Here is a 12,644-nt window from a genome sequence, read left to right on the forward strand (position 1 = left end):
CTCTACGTTTAATATATATTAAGTATATCGTTTAAGAATAACTCTACCTCTTTTCGACCTACTGTAAAAACAGGTCTCTAAAACCCACTTTTTTCTTATAGTAGCTAGGATTAAATTCTTATAGTAGCTAGGATTAAATTTTTGTAGTAGCCCTACTGCAAGGCAAAACGATGTCTGGAATTATAGGTAGGCTCTTCAAAAGGTTCGGAACGAACGAAGCAAGGATGAGTACACGAGGATCATAAAGGATTTTTTTGGTGTCTCTTCCCTTAGTTCCGTATATTTCGGCAGCCAACACAAAGATCTTAATTCTCTCGTGGCAGCTCTAGTGTAACGTATAGAACCTGACATAAACCGCTTCGCATGTTCCGAAGCTTTGGATTATATGGAGGCTTACTACAAGGTTGCCTGCTTCTTTCTTTACTTCTCGCCCCTTTTTCTATAGATCCTATAGCTAACCGATCTACGTGTTGAACAGGTTACTCTGAAACGTTTCGTCGATGATATCGCTATCGAAGTCATCGAATCTAAGCTCATCTCTCCACTTTACGATATCTTTTCTCCTATCACTGTCACTTCTATGTCCGACGACCTTGTGACTCGCATTGCTGGCGAATCTGAGGAAAACCGCGCCCAGCGCGAACAACTGACCAAATAGCTGGATGTCCTCATGAAAGGCTCCGAAACCTGCAAAACCTTTATCGGCGTCAGAGTTCTTGGTGAGAAACTCACCTAGCCTGTCGCATTCTGACGCATTACTTATATGTTGAATAGGTGCGGATGATAGCACGATTCACAGAGGTACCTAGTTCAAATTTGTAAACTTTAATCCTAGCGACGACGATGGAGGTTCTTCTGATGAGGGGTCTGAGTTAGACGTCAGATCTTTGTCTAATAGTTCTTACGACCGTGGAAGCCCAGCCTCCGAGGAATCCAAGCCCTTGAGCAGAAATATCGTCGAGAGGGCAGTTGAGCCCGATCCCTCAGAAGCCATTGAGATACCTGAGGCTCTAGACATGCCACCAGCGGAGGAAGAGGATTCTTACCTTCCGAGGATAAAGAAAGGCAAGAAGAAGTCCAAAGTTGCATCGAAACGGGCTATATTTGAAGAACCAGAATTTTAGTTCAAGCATCTGGTCAGTCTCATCCTACTTTGTTGGGAACCACCTGCAAATTCTAACTTAAAAATTCATAGACATGAATGATAAGGCATCTCTTATGTGATTACTGGTCGTTATGCGTAATTAGTGCTTGAGCCTTGATTTTTAAGACTGCAGCGTAGAAATATAGTATTACGATTCAACCCCATTATGTCTCAACCTTGGATGAATGTTCCCACCAACAGAGCATCCTATGTGACTCTTTATGGGAACGTGTTCCTTACAACCTGTTACGGCTGCGTGTCTGAAACTTCTCCTCCCACCTATGTCCTGGGTACTTGACGCATCCAGTTGATATTGATTTCAGGCTGCTGATGTATTTCGAGGAAGAATCGGCGGTACCGATAGCTCCGAGACTCTTCCTTGGCTCTAACCTATTTTTGTTAGCAGCGTGGTGCAGCAACTTTGGATCAAGTCCATCGTCAGATCAGCTCCGCAACAGCCTTTACAAACGATCTTCCAAGGTCCAGTGGCCAGTTCACGTCTGTATTACGCGCTGTCTGCACGACTTGCACAGTAAGTAGCGAAATCGGCTTTAGTCGAAATGGATCCGGTAGAGGCAACAGACGACTACTATGCTATACTCAAAGTGCACCAGGCAGCAAGTATTACAGATATCAAGAAAAGCTATCGCCGGCTAGCTATAATACAGCATCCAGATAAAAACCAGTATAAGCCTAACGCTACAGCCTCGTTCCAGCTCGTAAGAATTTCCTCTACTAACAACCTTACCTTAGAGATAACGCACAACTAAGCTTGGTATTTCAGCTGAGTAGAGCATACGAAACCCTAAGTGACGAAAATTTACGACGCAGTTACGACATCGAACGGCTGCAGATCCAAACGACACATCAAAAAGCAGAAGAAAGAGCGAAACGAGACACGGAGGCTGCTGCCAAAGCAGAAAGCCAAAAATCCGCAAAAGAGAGGGCTACTAGAGAAGCTGAAAAACATCAAAGCAGATCTACAATCGAAGGCTTAGCGAAGAAGAAAGAAGTCGTCGAATCAGAGATTTCTACGGTCATACATGCGATAACGAGACTAAAGTCAGAATTAAAGAACATTCAGACACTTAAGGAAGAAGCTCTTGCGGAGGAGAGGGCACGAAACAGATGGTCCAAACGTGCGTGTTCTTTTGTCTTTGATTCGCGTGAAAAGCTAGAGAATACGAGGCGAGAAAGAGAGATGCAGCTTTTACAGAGACTTGCAAGTGTGACTATCAAGGAAAAGGAATTATCGAGGGAGTGGGGCAATTTTGAGGATTTGTACCGTCTCTTGTCCGGCGTGGAGAAAGAAATTGCTGCAGAAATATTGATCAGCCAAGAGAGAGAGGAACGCTGGCGACGAGAAGAGCTTAGAACCCAGATGAAACGAGAAAAGGATTTTAGGGAACAAGAACGGGCTGCAGAAGAGCAACAAAAGAAGAAAGAAGAAAAGCTAAAGAGAGAAGAAGAATGGCGAAAGAAGGAAGAAGAGCGGCTAAAGATAGAAAAACGGCTTAAGAGAGAAGCAAAACAAGCAGAGGAGCGGTGCCAAATAATGGCTGAAATACTGGTACAGAGAGGAGAAGAGTATGAACCGTGGAAGAAGGAAGAAACCCAAGAATGGCTTGCTTAACTCGTACAGGTCTGGCCCAGACCCACCGACATCTGCATTCGAAATGTCCAATTCCCTCAAATATCCTCTCATCAAATCTCGATCCAACCTTTGTCCCTGCTAGTTTAATGGAGAGCAGTAGTGTGGCCCATCTTGCTCATGCTTCCCATATATCTTAGCGGGAAAATGGGGAGTCAACAATCTGAACATGTTGGTTCTATCCAAGCTACGCCAAATGCTGAGCACGCTTCGCCTCGATGCGTCCAAGAAATCATTGAACTTGCACGGTACACGTATTTGGAGAGTTCGGCTCCAGATTTAGAAGCTGATATCGGTGGATTGATAACGTTAATTTCCTTCTACATGGCTACTACCTTCGAGATAATCTCAGAGCATACTTCGTTTGTGGAATTGATTGAAGGTGGGGGCGCCTTTGTGCGGAATATTTGGAAGCGCGTAGTGCCTAGGAAGCCTGCTGGGGAGATGGTAAGGCTGGGTGGTCGATAGCACTAGAGAGATGACAATATTGAAGCTATTCCAAAAGTTTTCATGTCTGTGCAAGTCCACATGCCGTCTTGGTGGCTGAAGAGATTCAGTCATCTTCAGTCTGTACAGTAACCATTAATATCAGCTGTGACATTGTATTATCTAGTTAGACTTCGTTCTTCTCTCCCACAGTTGAACGCTAACCGAAATTAAAAAGATGAAATCGAAGGCAAAAATCTGCAACTTCGATATAATATATCGAGAAGAGGTACAATCATAGTCAAACCAATGAATCTGCCTTGTAAGGCCTAGATTTTAGATCGTGATGTTTAGCTAGATGAGGATATGGCTTGTAACCAACCGCCCAATGGTGATTTCCAGTCTAGGATATCTGATACGGTCAAAATCCATTGGCTTAAGATTGAACATTCCTTGTCGTCGGCTGACCTCCATCCTGAGCAGGACTTCGCTATCAGCATGCCATTCTCTTTGCTGTACTTTAGTTCTGTTCACTCCACATCCAACAATCAAGTGGCAGGCTCAAATGCCTCCTATCTACCCCACCTTCCTTCCGCTCTCCCCAGAGCGCAGTTAGAAGATATATGAACCCCCATCGCCAGGAAAAATAAGATGCATAGGCAGAAAGAAACTTCGGTGTGCGTTTAACATTCCTGGATGGTTCGGGTACATGAGCTGATGATGAGTCCGTCCTTGTCCTGGGAGTTGGCAGGGTCTTATGCCGGCGGGTGTGAGCCAGTGGGAAAAGGGATGGTGTTGAGGGCTATATTTGGAGAGTTGGGAAGGATAGAGGGAACAGGTGAAAGATAGGAAACAGGAGGCGGATATAGACAAATGAAGCAAGGAGGAGACAATTTTGAAGTGTCCCTTCATCAGACAACAACCCGCCCAGTGCTTTCACGAAGTCTCGGCCAAATTTCCTCTACGGCTTTTAGTGTTGGGTTTGCGATCAGCGACAAGGTAAAGGGGGGCGGAGACGGCCTGGAATCAAGCATGCAAGCTCACTACAAACATTTTGGAAATGGTACCTCATAGTATATCGAATCGAGACTGGCAAAAATATTGATGGTATGGCTTGGATATTTAGAATACTACAGGCTTGCATCACACCTGGGTAGCACGTACAGAGTATATATTATTGGCTCTACATTTGAATTTATGACGGTCTCCTTTCATAGCGTAATAGAGATCCTCCATCACATCTACCAAGCTAATACTATTCCTTAATGCTTTGTAAATAGATCTTATCCGCGTTTACCATCCTTTCCAGCGGTCAAACTGCGGCTTTGTGAATTGATCCTATGAATCCCTAAGCTGTCGTTTCCAAATGAGCTCTTTGCTTGCATGTCTTTTTATGCAATTTCCATGCTTGCGTCTGACAAGCATGATTGCAGTAACTCACCTTGCCACATCTGGCACAATATTTAAGCCGATTTGATGTTTTCCCACATTGACCACACTGCGTACTGTTAGTTATGCTCGACACAGAAAGATCGTTCGTTGTCTGAAAAAACTCGTTCTTTTGCTCGTCCGTAAGGAATGGTTCTATATAAGGCACCACGGAAAGGGGCATGATGCCAATGCGTGTTGCGTGGTGTTTAAAGTCCGCCCAACCCTCGTGTCCTGGAAAACCACTGGCATCTTGATCTTCACCGCATGAGAATATCGCAGACTCACAATGCGCTGTAGATAATGGTATTTTGCCCTGTTTGCGGTAATCGCAATCTTGATTGTGATGCCATGACACGCGGCAACATTCCACAAGTGCAGGAATCAGCTGTTTCCATAATATCTCCTCCTCTCGGGAAGTCACGACAACATTGAGGGCTTTACCCGACTTGATTATGTGTACAAGTTCTGACTTCATCTTTGCGACTCGTTGCTTTGTTAAGGGGACAATGTATGCATCCAGAACAAGTGACTTCTGAGAGAGATTATGACGAAGAGCAGATGCAAAGATCAACGTGTCGCAGCTCATGTTTTTATGCTTGCATGTGAGCTGAAACAGCCGCACTTGACCATAATTCTGATCTCAATCCAATGAAACTTGGAAATATAGCGTTGATCGAGCTCTTGAGTTGTAGCATACCGTCAGAGAACCTGTCTAGTGATTTCTGTTCTCGTAACTTCCTTTCTCTCCCACTCAGAGTCCAGCCAAGGAACTGTGGAATCCAGTTTGCCTTATCTAGAGCGTGAATAATCGGTTGTATGTTCATATTGATGTGAGGAATAGACATGGGAGCTGTTTGGGTGCCCCGAATGCATACTGGGAATGGATTGTGGTCGTATCCACCTCCTGATGGAGCTGTAGCAATCAGGACAGTCACTTCGATGTATCCCTCAGATGTAATTTTTGCCTTTTTCTCCTTCCCGTCGACTGGATACGGATATGTCAGCTGTACATCATCGGAACCTTGGTGTTTGACGTTAAGAGTGCAAGGTGAGACCTGTGAGATTGACAATTTCTTGTCGCCTTTCGAAGCTTGGGGGTACACCCGCATTTTCATCGTTTGTGGCTTATGGCTTTTGTCGAAATGAATCCAAAATGGCTCCTGAGACTCGAATCGGGCACTCCGTAGAGATTCGAGTTCATTATGAGAAAGGAGACGTACCCCTGGTGGCTCTCTAAGAAGTCGTACTTTATCGTCGTCGACTCCAAAAGCAAAGACTGTCATGCGATTTCCTAGCTCTTACATGTACCGAGAAGTAGCAGGGGTACTAGTTACTGTCAAGGCAACCTCGAGGGTGCTTCTACTTCCGAGAAGCAGCGACCATGAAGGTACAGCACAAGTTACAACTAAGTCTGCTATACCTCCCCATCCACGGTCATCGGGAAGGACATTACAGACGCTGTCATCATTGACCACCGGGAGCAGCTTCCCGAAGAAGCATTGAATGGCGAAGAAGCTGTTATCAAAACCTTGTTCCATATTTGTGACAACTGAGATGAAGTCCTGGTGTGCCAACAGTGTTTCGATCTTGATTAGTGAACACTTTAAGCTTTTTCGAGGCACATTCAAAGCTACGAAGATGATAGACGGAACATCACTTCGTCCTAATAAATCTGGATCGGCGGATGGTGGCCGGGGTCGTCCGTAGGGTGTCATTCCAATCTCGCGAGGTGGACGCTTGAGAATTCCTGTACAGAATAGACCAGAGAGGTGAAGTAAGACATAAAATTCCTGGACAGAATTGCTACCAACAAGCAGCCGTCTATCCGACCCTATCTTATCTAGGAGTGAAGTTATGAGTCCAGGCCAATCAGTTTGAATGCGATGCTTTGCCATGTAAAGAAGAAGGACAAAGCTCAACCGGTTGTAGTGCCGTAGATCCACAGCCAGTGGCGAAACTGTCGGACGAAGTATAGTTCTCATGCTTGAGCTTAGGTTCTCATGACTGAACATAGCCAGATAGAGTTGAAAAAGTACATGGAGAGTTCCTCTGGACTAGATCGAATTTCCCACTCGAGTGGCTCGGATGCCATCTCTTCAAGGCGCTCACCAAAGCTTGGAATTTTCCAGGCGATACGCAGGTAGTATTGGCTCTGCCGTCCGGGCACACCCGGGAATGCAAGCCTTGTAGCAGCTTCTGTTCCCAATGCATCTGTAGTGTATCCGACGAGGTGCCCTGCAGGGGCAAGTCCAAGCAACAATGATATCATTGTCACATCTGAACAAAGCAAGGCCGGTAAGGCTGCTGCAGGATCTTCTGCCACTTTCAATAAACTATCTGTAAATAGCACCGACGTCGATTTTCGAGACAAGAGTGGCGCCACAGCAGGTAGGGTATTTAGGATCCCGACATGATCGATAAGGTTGGACGTATCGATGACATCGTAAGCAACATAGGGCTTCAAACGATTAATACACAGTCTGTTTGATAACCAAGGGCTCCGATATGCTCTGGCTGTTGTTATTGAATTTCTTGCAGGATCGCCGTTGGCTTGTAGTTCATAGCAAAAACGTAAAGCGTCGCCCCAGAAAATACTGATCTCGATAGCCCCCAATTTCACCTGAGTCTGGAGAGCTGTGCACCAATCTCGAAATTGTGATTTTGCGACCTGGACAACAATTTCTGCATGCTCCAGCTTTGAAGAGAGCTCACCATCAAAAGCGGTTGCAAGATGGAATCCAAGCAGAGGTTCAGATCCGTAATGAACAGCAAACTCTTCGGTCGACGACGAGGAGATCGCAAACATAGGGTTCACACGTCCTCCTTGGCTTGAGCTAAGTTCTTGCAAATCTGGTAAATTACCAGCAACAACGCCAGTCTCCCAGAACCGGCTAAAACAGTAAGAAATGGTTTCTACAGCACCAGTCCAATTTGGCCCTACTGAGCGGAGGCCTTGAACATGCATAGAGTTCTCTTGAGATCTATCGAACATCTTCTTGATTTTCCCTCGTGTGGTTACCTCGAATTGCTTCCTTGCATCGATGTTGAGAGCTGCAGTCGCCGCATACTTTGTCCATAACGCGCGAAGCCGATTTAAGGTGTCTTGATCCAAGAAACTGATCGCTTTCCCGTATACGGATGACATCCATCTATTTATGGAGTCGGATTGGAGTAGCAGCTTCTCAGCCTGCGCATGCAGAAGATCAATGTCGGCATCAGGGATGTAGAGATGGTAGAATATGTTCCATGTTGATGTGAAAGAGACCTCATCGATGATCAATGATATAAGAATGATGTTACGGGCTATAGGCATTTGTAAGCACGATTCCGATGTACAGCTAAGTCTCCCAGATAGTAGATAACTTACCAAGAACCGCTGCGTCGATGTCACAACAAGTAAATTCCCATTTGGTCTGCTCGTCTATGGTATACATCAGAAACGGTACTCCACATTTGGCACAGATCATACCAGTATTCCTTTCATACCAAAGGGAGAAGAGCAGGTTTCTTGGATCTCCATAAGCTAGAAACAACACCTTCACTGGTGCATCATATGTTGCTCCATTTGCTGGACGAAAGCGGTCCTGAACGACATTGACGGCTGGAGTGTTGCCAATAGGATAGAAGAAGTATCTGAGGTTCAGAGCTGTAGTTCCCAACATCGTGATCGTTATGGAAGTGCTGATTTCTCAAGTAGAATATGAGACTGCTCGTGGTGCCAGAAACAGATTGATGTGTATTCTGCCGTTCAAGAGTGTCTAAAAGCTCGACCGGACATCTTGTATCAGAAAATCAGCCCTACAACATGGCACAATTGACTAGAAAATGCAATCATACAGGTCTGCTAGTCGACTCTGCACCTATACGCAATTAAAACCGACGTGTACCCAGATGATTAGCCTGCTGCGGTTTGCTTCAACACGCATATGGCAGCCTGCCACAGAGGCCGCGACATGGGTGCATTCATTGGGAGAGATAAAAAAGTCATTCGTGGAGATCAATCCCTTTTTAACTTCTGTTCTAGCACTTTTGTCTTATCACTCTCTAAGCTAAGTAATTATCTCCTCGTTGCGGATTGATCAGATTCGGCCTGGTCATGGACAGGGTGGTCAATCATTGTAGACTTTGGAAATCTTCTTGAGAGAAACTGTAATGCTTGCTAGACGATTAATATTTCCAAGACCACCAGTGTGGGAGTACAAGATGCGGCATCAGTGGGTCTTCCATTTTACTAACAGACTAGCACACATCAAGTGTGGTGCACATAGACCTAGGAGAGTGTGATAAAGCGGACTCCCCTCGATATAGACGACCATAACTTTGAGACAGTGGTCCAATGTGGCGGATAGGAATGCTAGATTGCTTGCAGTCTCTCTCTCTCTTTTGGCGCTCAATATGTGTGTCGGATAATCGTACAACGGCGCACAATTCTCTCTAGGTATGTCGGGAAGCTGGTCTAGCTGTTGGAGGCGGTTGATAGGCTGCTCTAAATCTGAGCAGGTGATTGGGCTGCCCCATACACTCTGCATAATCGTCTCCTCTTTGCGGACTGATCAAATCCGGCATGTCATGAACAAGCAGTTGGCCATACTTGACTCGATGGCCCTTCTTTTGAAAAGCATTGCCGTGATTCTTAGCAGACGATCACGTCGTCCAAGATAACGTGTGTGGGAGTACAAGACGCGATATTGGTGGACGGTTGCTACCAACAAAGTGACAGATCCCCGCAAATGATGCAGCTGCCAAAATCAAACCAGAGGTTCTTATTCGGCTGTATAATTTTGGTGAACAAATAGGAATGTCACTAACATATGCATATGCACTCCCACATCCGGGGAACTTGGCTGGGCATGCTGCATACATTTCAGTCTTAGCACTTATTGGATCCTCTTGCATTACCATGCAGTCAAAATGGTGCCTACTCATGTACAACGCACGAAATGAACCATTCAGATAGTGCATAGTATGTGATATGGCTCATATCAAGCACCCAATCCAAAGTTGCGGATAAGCAGTCATGAGAATGTCTGAAGAAATACAAGGCTGTCAAGCCCCATTGTAACTGATTGGGCTTCAATTGACAAAGCAGAGTTCAAGAGCAGCAATAATATCTGCCTTATTCTTTAAATTTGTTAAATACTTTTGACTGGCATAAACGCGCAATCTCCCCCCGCCAGAAGCAGAAGCATTGGAGAGCGGATTTGTATTCTGATTAATCTTCTATGGGTCGAAGTCCCAATCACAGGTTTTCCGTAACACGAGACCGTACAGTCACACCTTTTGAATCTGTGCTCGACTCTATCAAGCAGTATATGCCTCATCCTTTCCTGAAACCGACCAAAAGACAAGTACCTTTGAAGGAGAAAACTACAGTAAGTATTCTTGAATAATTGTGAGATTGGAAAAGGAGTTGATCTGACGTGCATCGTGCAATCAAGAAACAACCACAGAACATGGGGAATAAAAGCAAAAAGCGGCAAAACCACTTCGACCTGGGTGAAGCGGCCGATGATTACCGCAACGGGAGTGATTTTACAAGCCAGAGCAACGCCTACGGGGAGCGAGACAGAGGTCGAAATAGGGATCTAACTTCTGCCATCCGTAATGACGGAGAAGATGACGAAATTTCTGAAGGCCAGGAATCACCCGATGTGACTGACCTCGAAATTGATCAGTATCTTGCTGTTGTCGAAGATCTTAGAATGAAGCTGGACGCTAGCCAGATGGCTACTGAAACTGCACTTGTTTTCTATGGCAAACATCAAGCTGAAATTCAAAAGGTAGACACCACTCGGGAACAACTTAAGCAGATGACCGAGAAGTGCAGCGATTACAGGATTGTAATCAACAATCTTCAACAGTTTGAAGGAGAGAAGGAACGAGAGTTAGCCAGAAAAAAAGCAGCTATTGATGAGGACAGAAGAAAACTTGATTCCTTGAAAGAACAAGCGACCAAATACATGCAGAAATTAGAAGAAGAGAAGCGCGAGTTTGAGAATACGAAGATAACAAAAGAAGCAAAACAAGTCTTGAAGCTACAAGAGAAGAAGGCGGAACTTGAAAGAGAGCATAACAAACGGTATGACGAGCGAGTGGCAGATCTTGAAAAGGCAATAAAGAAGAGCCAAGATGACGACAAGAAGAAGATAACGGATCTGCAAAGTAGGAATGACGAGCTTGTGAAGGATGTTGAGGAGCAGAGACGTAGATTGAAAGATGCCGAGAAAAGGTGCAAGGATGTAGAGAAGTTGAGGAGTCTATCAGAAACAGAGGTCGAAGACTTGAGCCAAAAGTTGAAGATGGCGTTGAACGAGTTTGGGCTATGCGCCAGCACGAGTGAATATTTGTAAGCATTAACTTGTTCCAAAACCCGGGGAGTAGTCTCTAATCTTTAATAGCAAGAGCGAATTTCTCAAAATGCAGAGCGACGTTCAGAGTCTCTCTTACCGATACGTGAAAGAAATCAAAATTGATGTATTTTTTCCAAAAGCACACATCCATGCTAATATTATCTCGCTAACATATGTTAGGATCTTGATGCTGCGATACACGACAAGATCGAGAAAGTAGATGAAGATTTTGCATCGGTTCCTATTTCTAATACTGTGGTTTCTCAAGAGCTGTGTTTTGCGCACTTCCAACGAGTTATCTCCTCTCAGCTTCGGGCTATCTTCTGGCAACCATTCTCATCTGAGATGACAGTGCAAGACTCACAACAGACTTTGCTACTCAACCAAATCTATGATAGCCTGGCCAAAAGTTCTCATGAAGGCAAAAGCGGGTTCCGCGCTGCAAGAACTTTCGCAGTTCTCGCTCTACGCAGTCTCCACTCCCAATCAACGTCAACTAAACGCGCGGAGCTATTCACGGAGAATACAATGAAAATCCTGTCACTCCTAGTCTCTCCCAAGATACATCCAGTCCTTCGAAAAGACCTCACTCATCTGGCTACATCCGCCATCTCCTTGTGGAATACTGTTCAAATGGATGAGCGTGAAATACAAGTGCATCCTAGTCTTGACCCAGCAAGCTTTCAGGAGCCGGAGGACAAGGACATTGCCAGTACCGACAGCAGGGTCTTTGTTTTGTTTCCACGTGTCACTGCACGAAAGTGTGCACAAACAGACAATGCGCACTCCGTCGGTCTTCCAGGCGGTTGGCTAGATTCGGAGCCAGAGGTGCAGTTGGAAGAAATCTGTTTTCATGAGGGGAACGGAGTACCAGAGTGGGGACAACTTGTGCGAGCAGGAGAGGACGAGGAAGAAAACAGGAGGAAAGAGAAGAAGAGAAGAGAGTTGGAAGAGGAAATGGAGAAATTAAACAAGAGGGGAAGCATATATGGTCGGAGGAACTCGGTGGTAGTTGGCAAGTCAGCCACTTCAAATCCAACTGCGGCGTGGCTCGGTGCACAGAAGATACCGGAAAGGGAGTGATGAGAACTTAAGGATGTCGATTCATGTTATGGTGGGAACGAACATATTTAAAAAGAGGTCATTGGGGAATTTTAGAAATATTATCCTCACAATGCGATATGGGATGCGCAGCAAGTGATTTGTGAGAAGTCCTTTCGTTGTCTTGAAACGTGCCGGCTGTAAGAGAGACTGAGATTACTGTTTGAAATGGGAGTTCGGGACGAGTTGAGCATATTAGTGCTTTGGTTTATTATAATTTCATATCTTCCAATCTTTGTAGGCTGGTGGGACGTTGAGGGAAGGTAATATCAAGGACTTGTTGTTCATCATCGTCCTCATCTTCCTTGTCAGATTCTTGTCCAAAGTCTGAATCTCCATCGCTATGCTCATCTTCGCTTTCGCTATCGCCACGACCAATTCTGCGTCTTCTTATGCGCAAAGCAATAATTGCGTTGATATAGGGCCATTTATTATTCAACCATCTTATCACCAGGTATAAGTAATTCTTCCATCTCCATTCTCCTAGCCCTTCAGAATATTGTTCCACAGACGTTGAGTCATCTGGGCATACAGTGAGGCG

The 12,644-nt window shown here is 45.1% G+C and overlaps 3 protein-coding genes across 3 annotated transcripts; 2 read left to right on the forward strand and 1 right to left on the reverse strand.

Annotated features, from left to right (window-relative positions):
• Positions 1-670: 670 nt before the first annotated feature.
• GLAREA_07283 (uncharacterized protein) lies at positions 671-2,777 on the forward strand (the record flags this gene model as incomplete). Its single annotated transcript, XM_008081971.1, has 5 exons — positions 671-719; positions 775-808; positions 899-1,123; positions 1,548-1,676; positions 1,898-2,777. 5 exons carry the CDS (start codon positions 671-673, stop codon positions 2,775-2,777), a joined length of 1,317 nt encoding a protein of 438 aa, XP_008080162.1.
• Positions 2,778-5,242: 2,465 nt separating this feature from the next.
• GLAREA_07284 (uncharacterized protein) lies at positions 5,243-8,314 on the reverse strand (the record flags this gene model as incomplete). Its single annotated transcript, XM_008081972.1, has 5 exons — positions 5,243-5,928; positions 5,980-6,609; positions 6,663-7,955; positions 8,020-8,073; positions 8,122-8,314. 5 exons carry the CDS (start codon positions 8,312-8,314, stop codon positions 5,243-5,245), a joined length of 2,856 nt encoding a protein of 951 aa, XP_008080163.1.
• A 1,791-nt stretch (positions 8,315-10,105) lies between these two features.
• On the forward strand, positions 10,106-12,085 carry GLAREA_07285 (uncharacterized protein; the record flags this gene model as incomplete). Its single annotated transcript, XM_008081973.1, has 3 exons — positions 10,106-10,998; positions 11,051-11,126; positions 11,183-12,085. The coding sequence occupies 3 exons, from the start codon at positions 10,106-10,108 to the stop codon at positions 12,083-12,085; spliced, it is 1,872 nt and encodes a 623-aa protein (XP_008080164.1).
• Positions 12,086-12,644: the final 559 nt, after the last annotated feature.

The sequence above is a fragment of the Glarea lozoyensis genome (assembly GCF_000409485.1).
Source record: "Glarea lozoyensis ATCC 20868 chromosome Unknown GLAREA16, whole genome shotgun sequence".
Lineage (NCBI taxonomy): Eukaryota > Fungi > Ascomycota > Leotiomycetes > Helotiales > Helotiaceae > Glarea > Glarea lozoyensis.